Source organism: Astatotilapia calliptera, chromosome 3 (assembly GCF_964374335.1).
Source record: "Astatotilapia calliptera chromosome 3, fAstCal68.1, whole genome shotgun sequence".
Lineage (NCBI taxonomy): Eukaryota > Metazoa > Chordata > Actinopteri > Cichliformes > Cichlidae > Astatotilapia > Astatotilapia calliptera.
The window spans coordinates 50,548,029-50,568,850 of NC_137424.1; the positions used below are offsets into that span (position 1 = coordinate 50,548,029).

At 41.7% G+C, this 20,822-nt stretch overlaps 1 protein-coding gene and 1 non-coding gene across 3 annotated transcripts in view; both read right to left on the minus strand.

Moving 5' to 3' along the window:
- Positions 1-2,762: 2,762 nt before the first annotated feature.
- The window catches only part of htr2cl1 (5-hydroxytryptamine (serotonin) receptor 2C, G protein-coupled-like 1), a 227,541-nt gene continuing 209,481 nt past the window's right edge, over positions 2,763-20,822 (minus strand). For both annotated transcript variants that reach the window (XM_026162610.2, XM_026162609.2), the window contains exons 7-10: positions 13,687-13,850; positions 13,430-13,583; positions 10,647-10,879; positions 2,763-9,432 (exon numbers count right to left, since the gene is read on the minus strand). In XM_026162610.2, the coding sequence (XP_026018395.1) occupies positions 8,848-9,432; positions 10,647-10,879; positions 13,430-13,583; positions 13,687-13,850 (1,136 nt within the window). In that variant the 3' untranslated portion in view covers positions 2,763-8,847. The remainder of the gene's footprint in view (positions 9,433-10,646; positions 10,880-13,429; positions 13,584-13,686; positions 13,851-20,822) is intronic.
- On the minus strand, positions 20,215-20,287 carry trnak-cuu (transfer RNA lysine (anticodon CUU)). Its single transcript has one exon. It is a non-coding gene; the product is annotated as a tRNA-Lys (tRNA).

A 20,822-nucleotide genomic window follows, 5' to 3' on the forward strand; every position in this document is an offset into this window, starting at 1 on the left:
CCATCTTCAAAGCAAAAGTCAGTCTGCTCTCAACTTGCAGCTGAATGAGGTCAGGTTGACCCTTACATGCAATTTGTTTTTGATAATATGTTAAATAACTGGGAATAACTGCAAGCCCGTTGTGGTACACCTAAAGAGAAATTCATATTTACTACTCACATTCAGAGTCCAGCCAGATTCGTCCATCAGAGGTGCGATGATTGATCCATGTATCGATGGTATCATTACCAAAGAGCGATCAAAGTATTGGATCAATAGGGTGAAAGGATCAATACTTTGTTTCTATCCTCTAAGTTCAGTGTGTCGCCCACTGAAATGAGCCCACATGATTAATATTTTGCTCGCTTCCACAGCATGTCTTTATCCTGTTTTCCTTCTCTCACCCCCAACTGGTCACAGCAGATGGCCCCGCCCCTCCCTGAGCCTGGCTCTGCCAGCGGTTTCTTCCTGTTGAAAGGGAGTTTTTCCTTCCCACTGTTGCTCATAGATTGTTGGTGTTTTCTCTGCTATCTTTGTATTATTGTACCGTCTTTACCTTACAATATAAATAATATAATATAAACCCCTTGAAGCAACTGTTGTTGTGATTACATGCTATATAAATAAAACTGAATTGAAAATTGAACTGAATTGCTTTAAGTAGTGCTGTCAGTGTATCGCCCTGTGGTGGGGCCGGACGGTGCTAACACGTTAACGAGCTAACCACGCTAACGAGCTAACCACGACACCCTGCTCAGCCCTATATAAGCTATTATGGGTTAAAAATATTGGTATTGGTTTTGCCAATACTTACTCTGTATTCATTTGGAACTGGATCGATATCAACATTTGCTGTATCAACACACCACTAACTCATAGATTAGAAACAGAAATTCAGAAATTACAACGTGAAGGCAATCTGTCTGCATTTAAAAATTACACAGCAGCTATTAGAAAACCTTTAACAAACTATCTGAGACTGATTGCAGTCAGGACTGCAATAGTTTGGAGACAGGTTGCATTCTATGCAGTTGCCTTAGTGGCCCGCTACAGTCAGACAAGACATAAAATAATGTATTTGGCCACAATGATAAGAGGGATGTGTGGAGGAGTAAAGGTGAGGCTCTCAAACCTGAGAACACTGTAACAAATGTCAAGCATGGTGATGGTAGCATCACAATCTGGGCTGTTTTGCTGCCAGTGATGCTGGTACATTGTGCAAAGTGGATGGAATAATGAAGAAGGACTCTGTCCAAATTGTTCAGTTTCACCTCCAATCAACAGCTGGATGATTGGAACTTGGACACAGTTAGGTGTTCCATGAGGAAAATCTTCCCAAACACACATCATAATTAGCTTTGGAATAGATAAAGCAGGCTAACATTAAGCTTCTGGAAAGGTCTTTCCAAAGCCCAATGAAAATTTATGAAAACTATAAAACTGCTCAGACCTAAATAAATAGGTCTATTTAAATGAACTCTACCAATTTTACCAAACAGAGTGGTCACATATCCAGTCAGAATTATTTTCCGAGACTTGTTGATGGATACCAAAAACAACCCAGTCAGGGTGCAACGTAAGGGACATTTAACCAAATATTAGTGAGGGTGTATGTATATATTTGAGCCTGTGTTGATTAGAGAAAACCCAAAATAAATTCAAACTTGTGCACCTAATTCTCATTAAAAAAAAATCATTAAAGATGCTGTACAGTCATCCCAACCGGAAAAAAGAACAGTTAACAGAACAGCTCAAAATTAGCATGATATTCATGAGTGTACTGTATGCTGGCGTGGTAACAGTGTGGACCCTTGTGTAAGTAACACTGGACGTTTATGCACCGACTATCAAAAGAATGGGAACCTTTTCAGTTGACTGCTGATTAATATGGTCATATTTTCACTATAGAGTCGAGCACGAGAGGCATGAAGTAGCGCTCACAGCACTGTCATCCATCACCAAACAGCTTTAAGCCTCTTTAAAATTGAATGAAGTGTGTTTTGTAAGAAATCTCAATTGAAGTTCAGGTAATTACTGAGTATTTGATTAGCAGTATTAATACCAACCCTGCACGGACCAGGAAACTTGCCCACAATCATATTTTACCGTAGATGCACAAGATCAAGCGGTAATGCTATACTCAGGCCAGCACGAGTATAATACTCATGTTGGGTTTTACTACATGGGTCGCTGCATGGAGCATGAAACTAAAACACAGCCAAGAGTTTAATTATCTCCAGGTTCAGCTCTGTTCATGAAGCACTTTGGATAAAAGCCTCCACTGATTGGCAGAGGTTTGCAGTAGAATGAGCATAATAGTAGAGCAGAGTGAGGTGTCAGAACAGGGGGTTGGGCCCTGTACTGTTATTATCAAATTCCCCACATTACACTGCTAGGTGTTAATCATTAGAGAGGAGGGATGATTGTGGTTTGATGACAGAAAAAGAAAGAAATCGAAATTCATCTCAGCCACCACTTTCAAAGTAGTGTTATTGTTTGTTTTTTAAGCTTTTCTTGTCACTATTGTTCCACAGTGTGTTTGTCTTGTCAATTCAGTTTTATTTAAATAGCACCAAGTCCCAAGAACAGCTGCCTTAAGGCGCTTTATATTGTTAGATAAAGAGCCTACAATAATAGAGAGAGAAACTCCAACAATCAAACAATCAGAAGTTCGAAAGAAAACTTTCAACTAGTTATAGCCCATCAGTAAAGCACCAAAAACAGGCTGCTTTCCATTAAGATGGATTCAAATGTGGCTAAATGTACAAATAACACAATTGTCCTCACATTGGAATAATATTTTAATAAATAAATAGCAGCATCACACAGAAAAAAAACATCATGTGGATGGTGACATAAATTGTAAAAACTCATAAAAATGTGTCATAGACAAACATTCACAATTAAAATGGTATAAAAAACAAAAAAAAAAAAACAAAAAAACAAAACAAACATCCACTACATAACACAAAAAAGTTCAACGCATAAAAAGTTCAAACCCACGAGCGCCGGATAATACAAGAACGAGACAAACCAGATTTCTGTGTCGATGCAAACCAGCATCAAAGAGGGTGGTTAAATTCGGGGCTCGAGAACGAATGTCGTCTGCAATGAAATTGGATTTAGAGTTGCTGGGTTTGTCAGACTCTTGAACATCTTGGCTACTTTCTGAGCCATTTAGTGACAGAGTTGCATGTTTGGGAAGATCAACCAGAGTACCTTTCAAAAAGCTCTGCTGAAAAGTCTGATTAGCATTTTTGCAAATGCATTTTTATCTGAAAACTGTAACATGTTGCGAGCTCCTGGGGTTCTCTTACACCCTTTGACATCCTTCCAAATGATCCGGAAATGGCAGGAATTATTTTGTGTTTAATTGCAGCAATTTATTGCTATTTCCGTGAGATAGAAAAGTAAAGATTATGACATTCTGGGAAATATGTGCATTTGACTTTGTTGCTGTTTTTTATGATTTTATATACACAATAGGATGTGCTCATATGAGTTGGCATTTCAAAAGTCTTGTCCAGCGTTATGTTTGGACTGAAATATTGAGAACTGATGTAAAAGCGCAGAGGATATTTTTGCTACATGCTTACATCACACCAGAAAACTGTCAGGATGATATTTTCTGGGCCAAAGTGAGTCCGGACAGAATCAGGATCATATTAAATAATCAAGGCTTGCTAAGGTTGGCTTTGGTGCTTTTTCTTCTCCTTCATGATGAACAGGGTACATTGCCAAACAGAATAGATCTTCTGTCCTGTATAAGTTGCTGGAAAATAAAAAAAGGTTATTTTCTAACCTTTTAACAGGCACTAAATCTGGTGATGCTAGAGAGTAGGGTTAGGGATATGTTAAAGTCAAAGTTTTTCTATAGAATTTCTGCCTATTTGGAAGAAATGCAAACACTAATACCTGCAATGCCAAAATGAATTTATTAATTGTGTGTATATTGCAACCATAATCCCACCCTGGGGGGAGACCAGGAGGATGTTAAAAGGTTAAGCTCTTGAGTATACTCCACTGTGGACACCTGATGACTGAGTAGTCTTTCCTGATTGAAGTCTGCCACCTGAGGCGCTTACATAGTTGGCATGCAATTTCTCCTCGGATAACTCAGAGCTGTTACAAAAAGCATGCAAGCACAGGGACATCCACATGGACCCTTGCACTCACTGTTTGATGATGAAATTACTTGCAGACATACAAAGTATAATCCCGGCTTATGTGCCAGGTGTTATTCAAATATACTATTTAATCATAATGCGTTATAAAATATGCACTTACAGCAAAATGAAGCCTGGCATAGTGCATCATTTTTTACCAAAAGGAGGAGATTCTGATGTAATCATCATAAAAAAATCATAAAAATTACGAAATGAACCCCCATTAGCACTAGCATGTCAGACCTGTCTTCAAGTGCTAGCATGGAGTAACTAATATTTGCTAGCTAGTTAGCTTAACCAAGGTGCTATTGAAATTCCAAAACTATAATTCACAATTTGTGGCCACAAAAGAAGTTCTTATAATACTTCTACTTGTGGGGTTTTTTAAATAAATAATAAATGACAGATTATGTATTATTCAGATGTGTTGCTATTAAGGCTAGCAGGTTCACTCTGCTCCCAGTGTTTATGCTAGCCTAGGCTAACAGTGTCCTGGCTTTGCTAATGATCATCTAATTAAAGCAAAAAAACACATTTCTCATAATGTCAGAACATTCCTTGAGTCTCTGTATAGACACATAATTCCTTGAAAATGTAAAATGATTCATACCAGGTAAGAAAATGTGTCAGCTAACACAAGATACAGCGCATTGTCATCCCTTTATGAGTTTCTATATACTGCTGTAGCATTTCTGGGATTTTTCCTTTAATCTTTAACATAAACCCAAAAAGCTCTCGGAGAGGGAAGAATCTTTCTCTCTTTCTTTGTACTGAAAAGAAAGTCTGTCAGAAAACGGCTCCAGCTATGTCTGTACACACCAGGCCTGGATCGAATTTCACTGAAATCTTTTCAAAGTGATTGCTTTCAGCTGTCCGGACAGGACTGGCACCTGCAGGGACGTTCGCGGTTCAGTCCACTGTGCTGGACACAATCAATAAAACCCAGAAAAGCTTCTGAATCAATCTCAGATTGCAATTTGAGCCAAGCTCGGTACACACACAGGTACACGAGAAACATAGAGCTATTACATTGTGACATAGTGAGTTGGCTGGCCTGGCAGCGGCTCTTTCCATGCCGGAACACAATCCTTTCAACCACGTTCAGAGAGTCCTCTCTTCTCCTTTTATTTTTTTTCTTGTTTTTCCCCTTGTTTACATATTATTGTGATAATTGGGAAGTCAATGAGGATAAAATGCCCGAATGCTGTTTGGATGGTGCTTTTTGTTGATTGCCCTGTGTTTGTTCTTTATTTCTTTCCTGTACTTCACAAGAAAGCAAAAACCTAAGTGAGGCAGAGAGGACCTTTTGAACAACACTTTAAACATGCATGATATTCGTGGGTCAAACCTCATTGTTGGCTTGCCAACATTAGCTCATGTAGCTCTTGCCTTGTGGAGACAAACGTGGTGCCAATGCCCACTGGGTAAGTCTGTAGCATACAAATAGTGGATAAATTATACAGAGGCGCATAGAATTAGAACAAAGGGAACTATTATGGTTCATTCTAATTGCATGCAGAGGTGGCTGCAGACCTCAGGCTCTAGGTTCGATTGATCACATTGAAGGCTTTGACCTTTTACTCTTTGATTTTGAAGGGCATAGGGGAGATTATGGGTAATAAACATTCAAGTGTTTGTAAGTTCTTAGTGTTTTTATATGCTTGAGGCGATTATTAAGAACATCAAATATTGATTTCTAGAGAAACTGCCATCTACTATACAAAAGTAGTCATTAAGTGTGAGCCAGTCAGAGATATTATGTTTTAGAAAGTATTCGTTTAGAAAAACGAGGCAGATTGAACAAAGACTGGTCAATAAAGTGGAAACAGTGGATGGAAAGAGATTTTCCAATAATGCAAAGTATTCATCTTTCATTTTAAGGGTCTTTTTTCTACTAAATAGCCATCTTTCTAGTATTGTTTTCTTTTATGGAGAAGTGCTTTGAAAAACTCCAGTAAATTTAGCCCAACTTTTAATTTAAGGTTAAATCTTCTTTATACATTCATATCTTATCTTCTAAGAGGCGAAGTTCTTGATGAAAAGCATGAACTTGACCTTCAAACTCCACACAGTATTATATCTTTTGTAAGGCGGAGTGTTGCAGATACTTAGTCTTTGCTGTTTTAAAACAAGTTTTCCATCCAGCATTTTGGGTATTTTACTTCCACAGGACACATTGGATCAATAAAAACAAGCAGGTTTGTAAAGCTAGCAGAGTGCTGTATTACCTATCTGCATCTTTGACTGCGTCTTTGACTTAAGATTATATAGTCTACATTAGGGGTGTTGTCCAGAATCGTCCCAGCAAATGGATCCCATCCTGGTTGGCCGAGTGTTTTTGAACAACGTTCAGGGTGCAGAGAAGGAATTTTTGTCTTTAACACAAAGTTTTACAAACTGCCATGAGAGCGACTGGACAAACTGCTGATTATTTCTTCCTGACAAAGATGTTATTAATGGTCTGTCACACCAAACCAAGTTTGTGTAAAACCAGTGAGCTGTGTCTTTTGTTTGATTTATGACCCTGGGATTTCTTTGCAGTGACGGTCGACCAGAACTAAGACATATTTTTGAAGATCTAGTTCCTTTTTCAGGCCATCTCAGGCTGTTCTTCATCGATTTTGTAAATGGATCGTTCGTTGAATGTGAATGCCTTGACAGTAAAAACTAAAAGCTGAGGTATTTCTAGCAGGAATTAGAATCGGGCCGATTAGAACTACCTCATGATGTCCTCTGTTATCTCGGATAAATTTGTGAATTTGTTCATGAGAAAATCAAACTGCAGGTATTTCATCCAGAGTGGATGAAGCATGCCGTCTTGTCAGATGTCAATAAAAATGTGGGAGGAGGGAAAGTGGGAGTGAGAGAGGTGGAGTCAGAGTGACAGGGCTCTGAGTGTTGGGGACTTTGTCTCTTAGGGTATCGACTTTCTGTCCGTCTCACGGATGAAATCTAAAGCTACTTGGTCTTAACTGTGAGTTACTGTGAAGCTGTAGAAGATCAGAGAGTCTGACTCAGTGCAGGGTTGAAACGCTGCCAAGCAAACCATCATTGGAGCTTTAGTTTCAGTGTAATTCTTCGATTATTACTAAAATTTGTTGATTTATATGCAAACAAAGCCACTAGTGTTCTTTAATATCTTCCTTTTTTTGGCTTTCACTCTACCCTTCAAGCAGGTTTTAGCCTGCAGAATGACTGAAACGGGACTAAATTAATAACTGTCCTTGAATACAAATCCCTCATTCTTTTCTTTTTTAAAGTAGATGACACAGAGGTTCTTTTCAATTCAAGGATGTGTCCTTCACAGATGCCCAGAATATCAAATTGCGAAGATTTGTGCTTGTAGATGATATGAAAATCCTGATGCGTAACCTGATAATATGATATGCATGCTCATTGGTTTGGGATATAGTCAAGATTAAAGTCACATATAAGTTGTGGCAAATCAATCAAAAATCAAACCTGCTTTGACTCAAACTTTTCATTTATTTGCATGAGGCTACGTTACACTGTAGTCTTGTTTTAATGGGTGAATGCAAAAGATATACATTTCCCCGTTTGGCTTGTATAAAGAAAAGAGTGGGAATGAGTAATGAGTGTAAACATGAAAAGAGTTCAACTTAACATAAAAAAATTACATATAATGCATTCCTTTTAGACTGTTTTACTTTTATTTAAGATTTCATTGGTTGCTTTGAGTTAAAAACCTGTGGAAGTAGTGAATTTAGCATTTTGCAAAGTGTTTCTGTTGGTCAACAGAAGCCAGAGCCTGTCAGCTGTGTTAAGCCAAAGGCCTGCACCTTGTTTCTTAGCTCTTGTATCCCCCTTGTTCAGTCCAATAAAGGAGAAAGGGGGAGGGTAAGAGGCGACCTCTCTGAGTCATGTGACCACTAGATGGCACTGTGAGTCCACCAGAGACCAGCGGTAGTACATTCCTTTATGTTGGTCCCCTCAGACACGCTTCAACTGCAGTTTCCTTCAGAGAAACATCCCCCTCCTGTCGGCTGAATAGTTTCATTAAACATGCTGGAGAGGTTCATTCAGATGGCTCTCAGGACTGCTGTTGTTGTCAAGCTCGACCGGCACAAAAATATATTTGGTTTAGTTTGCTTGGTGTGGAGGGAATCCACGTGGACCCGAGCTCGGACTGCATTTTGACTCTGTGTGAAGGCTTGAAGGCGTAGTTTGACCCCAGTGGCCTCCCGGTTGGTGCTTGACTCTGTAACCTGCGTCTGTGGGACTCCGTGAAGGGCCACTTGACTTAATGCTAGGTTGACGAGAGCTGGCTCTCCACCGACCTCTTCACTTCATCCCTTTCAGTGGATCTCAGCTGGTATTGTCAATGCCATGAGGAGCCCCCACATCTTGCCACTGATGAGTGCTTAGATGTATAGGTAAAGGCCTGGTGGATGCCTTTGTTTTCTATTAATGTTATGAAAGCCAACATTTACAAAACGAGCACACTGGAAATATTGGTTTTCATTCTACCTTTCCAACCCGAAATATTAACTCTTCCGGTTTCTTTCCACATTGATGAACATAGTACGGAGAAAAAGGCTTGTCAGCAGAGACTAGTCCTTTTCCCAGTAAGAGTCCTCACTACAGTTGAAACCAGTAGAAAAGCTGTCGTGTCCAAGCACCAGCCCTGCTTGGAACAGCATCTGCAGGTTGCAGAAGACTAAAACTGACCGGATGCACACAGTCACACGCTGCTTGTGTGTTCTCTCGGGGCAGGGCTGTAGCTGATGAGTGACAGCTCCGGCTCCAGCTCCGGCTCCAGCTCCGTTTCCGGCTCTGTTTCTGAAAGCATGCAAATGTTCTGGCACTCCGAAATGCTCTGCGAGGTTATTCCGAATTGCGTCCCATCGTCCGTCGTGTCCTCCGGGTCCACTGCGAGCCTCCCGTTATCCCCCCTACCGCCATTGCGACAGTTACTGTTGCGGTCCACACCTGCCTTCCCGTGATCGCCCATAAGAAGAGGAGTCACGGCGTGTGAAGGGCATGGCGGTGGGACGAGGAGGGTTTTGCAACCCTGGCTGGCTGCGTTGGCCCCGACTTTGTACTGGCACCTGATGTAGCTGGAGAACGCTCTCCTGTAGGTCTTATTGAAGAGGGTGTAGACCAGAGGGTTGACTCCAGAGGAGATGTAACCCACCCAGACGAAGACGTTGAGGAGGTCGTGGAGCAGTGACTCGTTGCAGGAGTTGCTGCACAAGACGAAGGTGACGTTGGTGATAAAGAAGGGACACCACATGATGAGGAAGAGGAAAAAGACGATTCCTAGAACCTAGAAGAAGAGAGAGGGGGAAAAGGAAGAGGAGGAAAGAAAGAATAAGAAGAAGATAGTGAATAGAAAGTTTGCCAGTTTGAATTCCTTCCAACCGAAACGTTCTTTTTCTTTCAATATCCCAGCGATTGCACCACTTCTAGTAGGATTTAAACTTATTTTACAGATATAAGAGGGCTTTGGTTTTCATCCAGAGTTAACCTGAATTTTCAGAGGACAATGCCAAGCCCGAGTCACACATTCAGCGACTCCAAGTCTTTTTACTCAAAGTGTCTGGCACAGAAACACGCCATTCAGAAGAGAAGTGATGATGATGCATTAAACGAGACATTAAATAGTTTTCAGACTTTGTAACCTTGTAACCGGAAGGTCGCCGGTTCGATCCCCGGGCTCTCTGTCCTGGTCGTTGTGTCCTTGGGCAAGACACTTTACCCTACCGCCTACTGGTGTTGGCCAGAGGGGCCGATGGCGCGATATGGCAGCCTGGCTTCTGTCAGTCTGGCCCAGGGCAGCTGTGGCTACAACTGTAGCTGCCTCCACCAGTGTGTGAATGTGAGAGTGAATGAATAGTGGTATTGTAAAGCGCTTTGGGTGCCTTGAAAAGCGCTATATAAATCCAATCCATTATTATTATTATTATTATTCAGAAAAGGCTACAGTATGCTATAACAACTGTATAAGGCAACCTTTTGGCAAACACATACAATTTGCTGTGTACACTGACCCCTAGTGGTCAAACAGTGGCACACTTTTAAGTATTTACTTCTAGTCTAAGTAGTACTGAGCACTATTTGAACGTTTTTGACTACACCGCTGATGGTGCATGCCTGAGGATTATTACTTAGGAATCACCTTTTTAACTTAATGGTAAGTTTATTTTATTTTAACACAGCACAACCAAAGTAAGACCAAGTTAAAAAGCCTTTTGTTTGAAAGCTTTAGAGGTTTTTCCACCAAAGCATTCCGAAATTGAAATTGTTGGGGTGTGGATTTTGCTATTCTTGGGGTCATTGTCCTGTTGCATGACACAAAACATCTGCTTTTGTAGAGGTTGATCTCAGACTCGCAGACTTCAGTTGTTGTTCATCTCAGGTTGTGTTTAAGACCAAATATATACTTTTTAATGTCCTGATTTGTAAACCATTAAAACTTTAAGAGGGTGTACTTATTGCACATTTATCATTTACCCCCTGATTACTCCTTTTTATTCTCACCTTCGAGGCCCGTCTCTCATTTTTTATGGCCTGCATCATCCCCCGGCGACCGTGACTTGACGCATCACTCCGGCCCGGTCCAGCTGCCGGCGAGCTGAGCTGGGACGCCACCTCAGAGCTGGGAATGATGCTGATGCTATCTGAGGTGGAGGCGCTGAGCAGAATGCTGGGCTCTGTGCCCTTCAGGCAGCTCAAGGTGTTTCGTCTGCTTTGAGGAGGCGGGACCTTCAACTCTGAGCAAGGGGCAAAAAAACAACCATTTAAATTTCAAACTTTTGCCTTTAAAATGTTTTAGTGGAAAGCTGAATGGCTGGACTTGCACATGTTATCATTATGTGTCAACCAGAAAACTGCTGCCTGTACAGCCAGCCAATGAAAGAATGTCAAGTTTTCTATTAACACTGCAGCTGATATTTTGTAGGGTAGAGACGAGATGAAAAGTTAAGGCACGAGCTGAATGTTTCATTTTCAATTTTCTGTGTCTGGGATTGGAGAGAGGATAAGATGGAAAATGAGCAGAGACTGCAGTATCATGCAATTTTATCTGAACTGGAGAAGCCAAGGCTTGGCCTGGAATGGGAAACGTCCGAGTGGCGCCCAAACTGATCAGATCAGATAGATGCTGTTTTCGCAGCAGCACAACAACATCTCAGGAAACAGCTGACGAAGTGTGCTTTCTGTTTCGCCTTACCCACTGTAAGTGCTCGGAGCTGGAGAAACTTTTTTGCAAAGCTTTGTCCTTCTGTTATTCCCGCTGAGCAACGTGGCCTACACGTGATTTACGATGACAATACAAACTCTTAGGTATCTAGAAATCCCTCTGGGAATCCTGTAATTATGCACTTCAAGAACATACAGTAATTATAGAAGCACTTGCCTTGTAGAGAGGTGTAGACCAAGCTCATTATTTCTAGTATCATAAACCTGAAAAACATCTGTTATGGGTTTTCTCATGCATAACTAAACTTAGAGAGCAGATGCATTTAATAAGGGAATACCTGATATCAAATGTTGAAAGATAAGCAGACTTGTTACATCAGGTACACCCTGTAGGTTTAGGTCTACCCTTCCTTCGGGATAGGTTGATCTTTTGCCTTCAGCCTGGATGGCCTGCAGGCTTCTAGAGACGTGAAATGGATTGAAGATGCCAGAATTGTGATCTAAAGCTATTTCCAAGAGCTGCTTCATCACATAAGAGAGAAGGGGCTCTTTGTATCCACTCTTGTGACCAGACCAAAGTCGTTCAACCTGTTTGAGTGCTTAGCTCACATATTTGTGTGAAAACAGCCGACGTTCACATAACTGATAAACAAGGATACAGCTGCACAGTTAACTGAATATCAATCATGTTTTGGACTTTCCATAATTAAATGAGCAACAATGAAATTGCTTAAAACCGAAAGCAAATTGAAAGCAAAACTCCCTAAACATTCATGGGCAAATCATTGCCGTTCCCTACACTGTGCAATGTGAGGCATCCAGAGTGGAGTCAGCTGATGCCGCCACACTACGTCTGTCCATCTCCCGCTCCCCGTCACTCGTGAACAAGCCCACGGCAAAACGCGTCAGCAGCAACTCATCCCTGACCCAGAGTGTACCCTCCTCACTATTCTCATTCCTGCCGCTTCACACTCGGCTAAAAAACGCTCCAGCGTGACCTGGAGGCCATCGCCCGACGAAGCCAACAGAACCACATCATCCATAAAAAGCAGAGACGAGATCCTGAGGTCACTGAAGTGGGACCCTTCTGCTACTTCTGTTCATAATAAATGTAAACAGACTCAATTAGGGGATCAATCAATACAATCAGAAGTAACAGGCAGATCTATAGATTTTTGTAAAGTAGGGTGATAGACCCATTGCCTTTACTGTACACCGATGAGTCATGCTCACCCACCTTAGCCAGAAAATGTCCTGACAACTCTGATAGAGTGACGTCCAGGACAGAGTACCACAAAATAGGGAAACAATGGCCAACCTAATTTTGAAAAAATAAAAATATCCCAAACACGATTCTAGTTTCTAGGCCATGATTTGACAAACAGGGTAAGAACTTGTTGTACAGTCAGAAGAGACGATTCTTTTAGCTGCTGCTTTACTTGTGATGGATCCACATGCTTGAGTCTCAGAGGCTGGGTTTCAAACTTTCCCATATCAAAAATGGAGCTACTCAAAGTGAAGAGCTTTCTTATGTGTCTTAACACAGGGATATGTTGAAAGAGCACAGACACACATCACTTACAGAGGAGCCTCCAGTATCATAATTTTACCTTATGCTAATTAGAAATTGATTATCTGCATTTGTACAGTCTTGTCATACCAATAATGAAAGTGTTGAAGGCCCTGAAGCTAAAGACCAAGTCGAATAAGAAACCTAGGGTGTGTGCAATGAAGCATGCTGTTGGTGCTGAGCTGCTGTGGAGGCCTTCTTCATTATTAAAACACAAATTGAAATATGCCATGCTTAGGCGGTATGACTCAAACATCTCAAGAGTGGCAAAATAAAAATCCATCAATTTGTTTTGTGCTTCTTCTTGGTTTAATTGCTGGAGGGTTTAATACTTAGAGTGATTCAAATCCTTCAGAAAGTAAAACATGCTGGGATACCAGCATAAAATACATGAAAACAAAATCACTAACAATAATTATGTGTCTGTGGTTGTGTGTTATTTGCTAATACTTTCAAGAATAAATTCATGTATTTACCATAAATTCATTGGTTAAGTTAGTGGGAGATTTTCCTGCTGACATACAGGTGCAGTAAAGTCCTGGTAGGTGTTTACCTTGTGAGTCTGGAGGAGCAAGTGTATTGATCTGAGGAAGGTGGAAGGTGCTGGGTGGAGGCTGCAATGTATTTCCCATTGCTGGTGTGTGCAAAGGCTGCTGGGAAGAAGTCTTTGCCTCATACAGGAAGACTGTGGCCTGCCTCTGAAGCACCTGAAGGGGAGGGGACATAGATGAAGGCAGTAAAGTAAAGACATTACAACAGATGCATGTTGCAAAGAAGAGCAATCGCACAAACACGAAAAAAAAGCCCTACCTGTATGGTGAGGCAGTATGTCACCACCATGATTACGAGCGGGATGAAAAAGGCCACAAAGGAGCCAATCAGCACGAAGCGCTCCTCGTTGAGGACACAGCTGCCGTTGACGAAGACCTTGTCCTTGTTGTGCAGGCCAATCACTGGAATGGGCATTGACACGCCTACAGAAAGAAAGAACGAGGGTAGCAGGAGAAAAGTCTGAACATCTTTCATTTGTAATATTTTGTGGGAACATTTTGGTGCATGCCCCTCCCTCATTTCCTAGGTTATTAAAAGGAAAGGCTGCATGGCATATATATTTTTTCCATGTGAACTGTAGCCTCTGTTCTTAGCTGACAGAAGTGGCATCCTGTGTGGTCTTCTGTAGCTGTAGCTCATCTGCTTCAAAGCTCAAGACGCTCTTCTGCAGACCTTGGTTGTGACAAATTGTTATTAAACTTGCAGTTGCCTTTCTTGCCAGTCTTGCCATTCTCCTTTGGCATCAACAATGCATCTTCACTCCTGCTGCTGATTGGATGTTTTCTCCACAAACCCTAAAGATGATTGTGGTTCTGCCTTGGGTTCAGATAGTTTTCCTTCTCTACTCTAGGTTCTGTGTGGTCTTCTCAGGACTCAAGCACCACCTATTTCGCCAAATATTTTGACTGTGAGGCACTGCCCATCAGAACAAAGACGGCTTGAAGGAAGAGGAGCTAAAACAACTTGTTTTGGACAGAGGATGTCCAAAACAAGCTACTGTGCTGCAGTCCAGTAATATAAATGTGGAGCTGGATGACCATTAAAATGTTTTTAAGAGTGTTAGAAGAGTGAATGGGAACAAAATATGAACAATAAGGGCAATTTTTAGGATTTGTCTTTGTAGTGTTGTTATATTACACAGGCATAGCACAAGCAAAAGATGAATACCAATGAGTTAGAATGTAAATTGAAACAGTGGTATGCTGGGGAACTGCTGGACCTGACATTCAAGCAAATGTTAGTTTGACATGAACCTAATATACACTCCAAAAGCACCAGGCAGGAATGGCATCGCCCAGCAGGATAATATACAGAGTGACGTTGGAAAAAACTGCAGAGGAAGAGCTCAAGCAAGATAACAAAGAGCCACATTTTTTCACTCCAAACTCCCCAGATGCCAATCTGACCAAACATACTTGGAATGCAATGAAATGAGCCTGGTTAGCAGAAGCTCCGCCCTGCAACAGAACCCAGAGTATTCACTGCAAACCCCATGATGCCAGACACCACAGAAAATCCCCAGAGGTCCCACATCCACACCCCAGCAGGTGTCAGAGACATTTGGAGGCACAAAGCTGAATGTACTGATTGGAATCTCATGCAGGTTGTATTAATGTTCTGGTTCTGTATACACCATTTTTCACTCCATGCATCGAGTAACTAAAGCTGTATCTAATGATTCCTATTGCAAATTCCCATTGCAGTTTTTAAGGTAATGATTAATTACACCTGAAACAACACCACTTTCCACTCAGTTTTAGCGTTAGGTTACTTTAAATGCTCAGAGCCGGAGTCATTACCTGGAAACACAGAGGGTCATTTTCAGAGTAATAATCATAAATCATGGCTAGAAAATGCAACATTATCTCTGAAAACACATTTGGTGGTTTGTACCCCCGGTCCGTGAACACGCTCCTTTTATGATAATGAAAGTAAATAACTATAAGGTGCTGTAGAATAACACATTAAATATATTAAATGAGAGCTGGATCTGTAGAAATCTATCAGTGTGTAATGGATGTTTATAGCGGTGCTGTTAGAGGATACTGCTGATAAAAGCCTGAGGTGAGAGGCATCCTTTGAGACAGAGCTGATTTTCTGACCTATGATAATAACACTGACTAATGTGCCGTTTCTGATTTCAAAGAGCGCTTGTGTTAAAAGTGTCTGCTGCCCTGGGCTCTGTTTCAGAACGGAGATACCGAGGGGAGAAGCAGCGACGTGTTTTAAAGCTCTACAGGCAACAGCACTGTTTTACAGACTGGTCGCACATCTCGGTCCCCTTTTAGCTGTTTAATGCCAGAAGTGTGGGCAGGCGTAAGTGCAAGATCTATCGTTTTCTCTTGGACTGCTGGCGACCGGGCCAACATCAAAATGCAATTTGGAGTCATAGCGGCTCCCCTAATGCAATCGTTGCAATCGACTGCACACACACGCTGCCCAGAAGGATGAATTTGTCCGCATTAAAAGTACATTTTACTTTTGTGAATGTCCAAATAACTTATGAATGTAAATAGAGTTGAGTAAAGAGGCTGTCCAGCGGTCTTGGTCGCACACAGTGTGTAGACCAACGGCTCCCAGCTTTTTGCTTATAATGTCCTTCAGGTTGACTCAATGATGAACTTTATTAACACCACCTCTCACAATCAAATATCTTTATTTCAACTTCTTTTAAACTCGATCTGCACTACTTTCAGTTATGGTTAGAAAAATGTTTCCAGTATTTCCACCTAACTATGGGCTTACTATTTTAGAAATCTATCCACAAATTGATTCTACGACTCTGTTTAATAGCTGTTGGTTATGTTTAGCTGTCCCAGTTTGTCGTTACGATTAGCTAACAACTCTATATGTTATTCATGCTGTTAGATAATGATTTAAATTGATTATCTTACCTTTTAATTATTTCAACTTTAAACCAACACATCCCACTGCAAGCTGTAGTGTTAGCTAGCTACTAATATTTGACATTTTTTTCCATAATTTCAGCTAGCGTTACCAATGTTTGATCCAGTATGGTTAGCTAGTCTACAATCAGAGATTGAAACCCCTGGGTGCTGGTTTAGGTCAGTTGGACGAGCAGGTGACCATATGCTGCATGGCTGCGAGCGGCTGGCCCGGGTTTGAGTCCGACCCATTGCTCCATGTCTCCCCCTCTGCTTTCTTGTTAGCCTTCACTGTATCTGTGTAATAAAGCCAGTAAAAGGCTGAAAAAAATATATATAAAAATTGCAGGCCCTCTCTGTAACACACCCAAAGAAAGATTCTAGGTCTGACCAACCGTCTCAGTCGTGGGCAAAAAGATGAGAGTCAATAAAATTCTAAAAGATAATTTATTGACAAAAAATATCAAGAGATAAAAGATAAAACAGTCCAGTGTCCCATTTATGAATCATATAAAAAACACACAGTCCCAAGGCCAGAGCCAGCTATGCCACACGGCCAGGTGCACTCCACGTGTTGCCTTTAACAGGGTTAGAAGTTGTCCTTGGAGACCCACCACCCTGCAAGCATATAGCCAGTGGTCACTCCAGCCTCTGCAACTCTGCTGCCTTTAGGCTGTGGCATATAATAGGCTCTGGCCTGCACAGAGAGACAAAATGACACTTTCACTATAGAATTCATAGCACAAAACCCATACATCCCAAACATATTTGATTTCATCACATTACATACCTGCACAGAGAGACAAAATGACACAGCAGTGTTTGTAGTGTGAGCTATAAGTAGTATCAGTGCAATCAAGTACACCTGCCTCTAATTAGTCCAACCCCATTCCAGCCATTGGCTCACCAAAAATGTGACACACACACACACACACACACACACACACACACACACACACACACACACAAAACCACTCCCAACCCAGTGCAACTTCACACAATAATATGGAGCTGAATTAACACAGGCACATTAGTCTACCATGTTACACTCTCTCCTTCATATCTCCATACCTATGGCATTTAAACAACTGTTCTTGCACTTTTCATTCTTTTCCTGATTCACTCATCACTTCATTCATGAGCTTCTCAAATTACTCCTTCCACTTTTTAGATAGACTCTCTTTACTTATTAGTCCAGTTTCACCTCGGGCCTTAGGCACCCCTAATCTGCAGTACATATTTTCAAGCTTGATCCCTCTGCCAGGCCAGTTCTTCCACAAAGTTCAGTTTCACATAGATCTCAGTAAAAAAGGACAATTCCCATACCGGGAGTTGAACACAGGCCACCTGGGTAAAATGGGACATGACAAAGGAAAACAAAATTTCTAAACAAATGGGAGAAAATGAACAGCTGGCTACATCTGCAGAGCCCTGTTCTTTTGGAGATTTCCTTGAGATCAAAGGAACAACTTCACTAAGAGTTTATTAAAGGTGACACTGAGTTGTTATAGATGCTAAAACCATCCACAAGGTTCTCTACAAGAGACGAGCCTGGAACTCTGGGATTAGACTTTTTGCACCAAGTTCAAGTTCAAATTTTATTCACCACATGCAGTGGCAGGTTGCCCTGCAGTGGAATGAACCCGCCTCCCGACCTTACACATACAACAGAGACATCACATGGGGATACAAGTCAGAGAACGGTTGCATTACAGAAAAACCACTGAAATGTACACTACAATGCGAAAGTATAAGAGGAAAAAAAGAGACCTCTACTCATGCTGGGCTGGAGGACAGCATGAGAACAGGAAACAAAAAAACCTCCTCTGCACAGAAAGCACATAAATGTCCACAGTACAACATTATAGAGCACGTGACAGCAACAGGGTTGTGTAGGGGATGAGGAGTAATCCCAGGCAACACAGCAGCCATCCTGCCACTGCGCCGACTCTCCAGCGCGGGCCCAGACCCGCCCGTGTTCCCCAGGAGGATACAAGCATCGAAGGCGTTGGAAGGGGAGGGGGATGAGTGAGTGCTTGTCAGTGTAAATGTATGTGTGTGCGTGTCCATAGTTCAGTGTCCTTCGCCCTACCAGGCTAAGTAAACAGTCTACAAGCCAACCCAGGTGGCCTTGCATGCAGTGGGAAGAACAGTCTAAACACAGTCGTTTAGAGTTTTGTTCAGCTCCAGCCTTGAGCCCACAGCTAGCGCCGAAGGGATAGCCGCATTATGATGGTGATTTTTCGTTTGTGCGAATAACTCATGAGAATTTCAAAGCTGTTCTTTAACACTCCGACACCGACACTGGTCTCTCAATCTCCCGTTGGAGAGCCGTGAGCTTCTCCATGATGTTATCAAACTTGCACTCCGTGGTCTTGTCATTCTTGTGCTCAAAGAGCCGATTCTGAGACCTCACGACCGCAGTGAGCTGCTCCACGATGTGATCCAACTTTAGCTCAGAGGTCTTATTCTGAGTATTCACGGCAGCCGTAAGCTTCTCCAAGATCTTAACCACGCTGCACTCAGTGAGCCCTTTCTGAGAAGTCGCGCCCCGTCCCATCGTTTCAATCCCAGCGGGCAGCCGTGGGTGGGTTTGAACAGCTGGTTCCGCTTTCTTAATTCTCCAATAAGCCAGGGGCAAACCAGCTCCGATCAGCAAGAACCCTGTTATCATGGTTCTGAATAGGTAGATATCTTCAGCGTCCTCGATTGACAGTCCCACCAGGCACACGATCCTCCACTTCTGCCACCCATCCACTGCGTATCTGGCAGGGAAAGTCCCTCCAGGGCACTCGGGCTCTCCTGAGCCCAGACTTCTCGTTAAGAAAAGGGTGTCAATAGCATTCAGAGACCAGTTGATCAAATCCATAATTCTCTTTTAGGTTTAGAGAACAGATTGTGAGAGGGTGTTCCAGGGAAAAGTAATACAAAAATACACGAGACTAGACAAGGACATACAGTAAGAGGCTAAGCAGGGAAGATAAGGGGAAGGAGGAGAGGAGAAAAAGTGCGAGTGCCTTCGCCGAGAGCCAAACGACCCAGCAGTGATTGTTTTAAACTAACAATCATAAATAAAATACTCACTACGTTGGACAGCTGAAATATAACCTTTAGTATTTTGTTTTCAGTTTGCTAACAGATGCTCTTAGTCTTATAGAGATGTCTGCAGAGCATGGCGATAAACTTCAGACCAAGAGAGTAAATGTAAGTTTTAAAATGCATCACGCAAGGAGAATAAACAATTGCCTCCATCTGGTGTTTTTCTCATTTAGAGCGAGCAATCAGGTGAATCTAAATAAAAGCTGTGATTCACCTCATTAATTCATTTCACCTTAAAACCATGTGGATCCCGAGGTAGAGCTATATAAAAACGTATGTGGTTTTTTTTCTTATTATCCTTCATTAAACTTGCTTTTATTTCAACCTTTCTCTGTGCTTGCTCTGCCAGCTCAAGTTCATTTTTGTCATGTCAATCATGACAGCAAGAGCCAACCTCAGCCTGCGAAATCTGACTTTGCCCACTGACTTGAGACTTGACCAAAAACCTTCTGAAGAATCATATTAGCAAAAATGTCCACGTGAGGACAGATCGGCATCAGAAGGTCATAAAGACATGATTTGCATTTGCACCAATATTTATTTTCCATCGAGGAAAGAGCATCTGACTCAGTTACAGATGAAAAAGAAAGCTTTCACAGGACTCTGTGCAGTCCTATAGAAAATCAAGCACACCTTTACATCTTCCAGATGATGATCTGCGTCTAACTGTAAGCATGTGTGAGAACCTCTATGAAGCAGAAGTTTTGGCAGTTCACATGTCTGGAATAACAAGGTCATAACAAAATCAGCTGAATCCAGGACTTCAGAGAGTTTCTTGATAACTTCTGTCTTAAAATAGCTCCGCCCAACGTGGGGCTCGAACCCACGACCCTGAGATTAAGAGTCTCATGCTCTGCCGACTGAGCTAGCCGGGCTTGCACACCTAGTGAAACCGCACTGGTAATGTTTCCTCTAATTTTTCATGTGTCTGCGCAAACACACAAACTCCATGAGCGGTCCCTTGGACCACTGTGAGCAACAGCAGACGTGTGCACTGTGGTCACGCCAGCATCGAATCCATCCAAGTTTCATGGTTTATTAAAATAATCAAATTACAGCATTTACATTTATGTTAGACTACTTTTAATTAACTGCTTTAGCCCACTTACAATGAAAATTCAAAAAAATCTTCATGACCTGTGTAGTATGTTAACACTATTGGAAGTAAAAATAACTTGAACTCCAACTTTGAAAACACAACTTTCTTTTTCTTCCTCTTTTTTTTTTTTATAAAGTTCTGATTTGTATTATGAGTATGAGTCTGTGGTCTGGGAGAGAGTCCTGTAACTCTGTCTGCAAAATACAGTAAATAATGACCGATGTTGGGCAATTAATTATATAGTTACTTCTTCAAAAAAGTAACTGAGTTTTGCAAACAACAAAGTTTCTTGCAGCTGTTTAACTGAATTT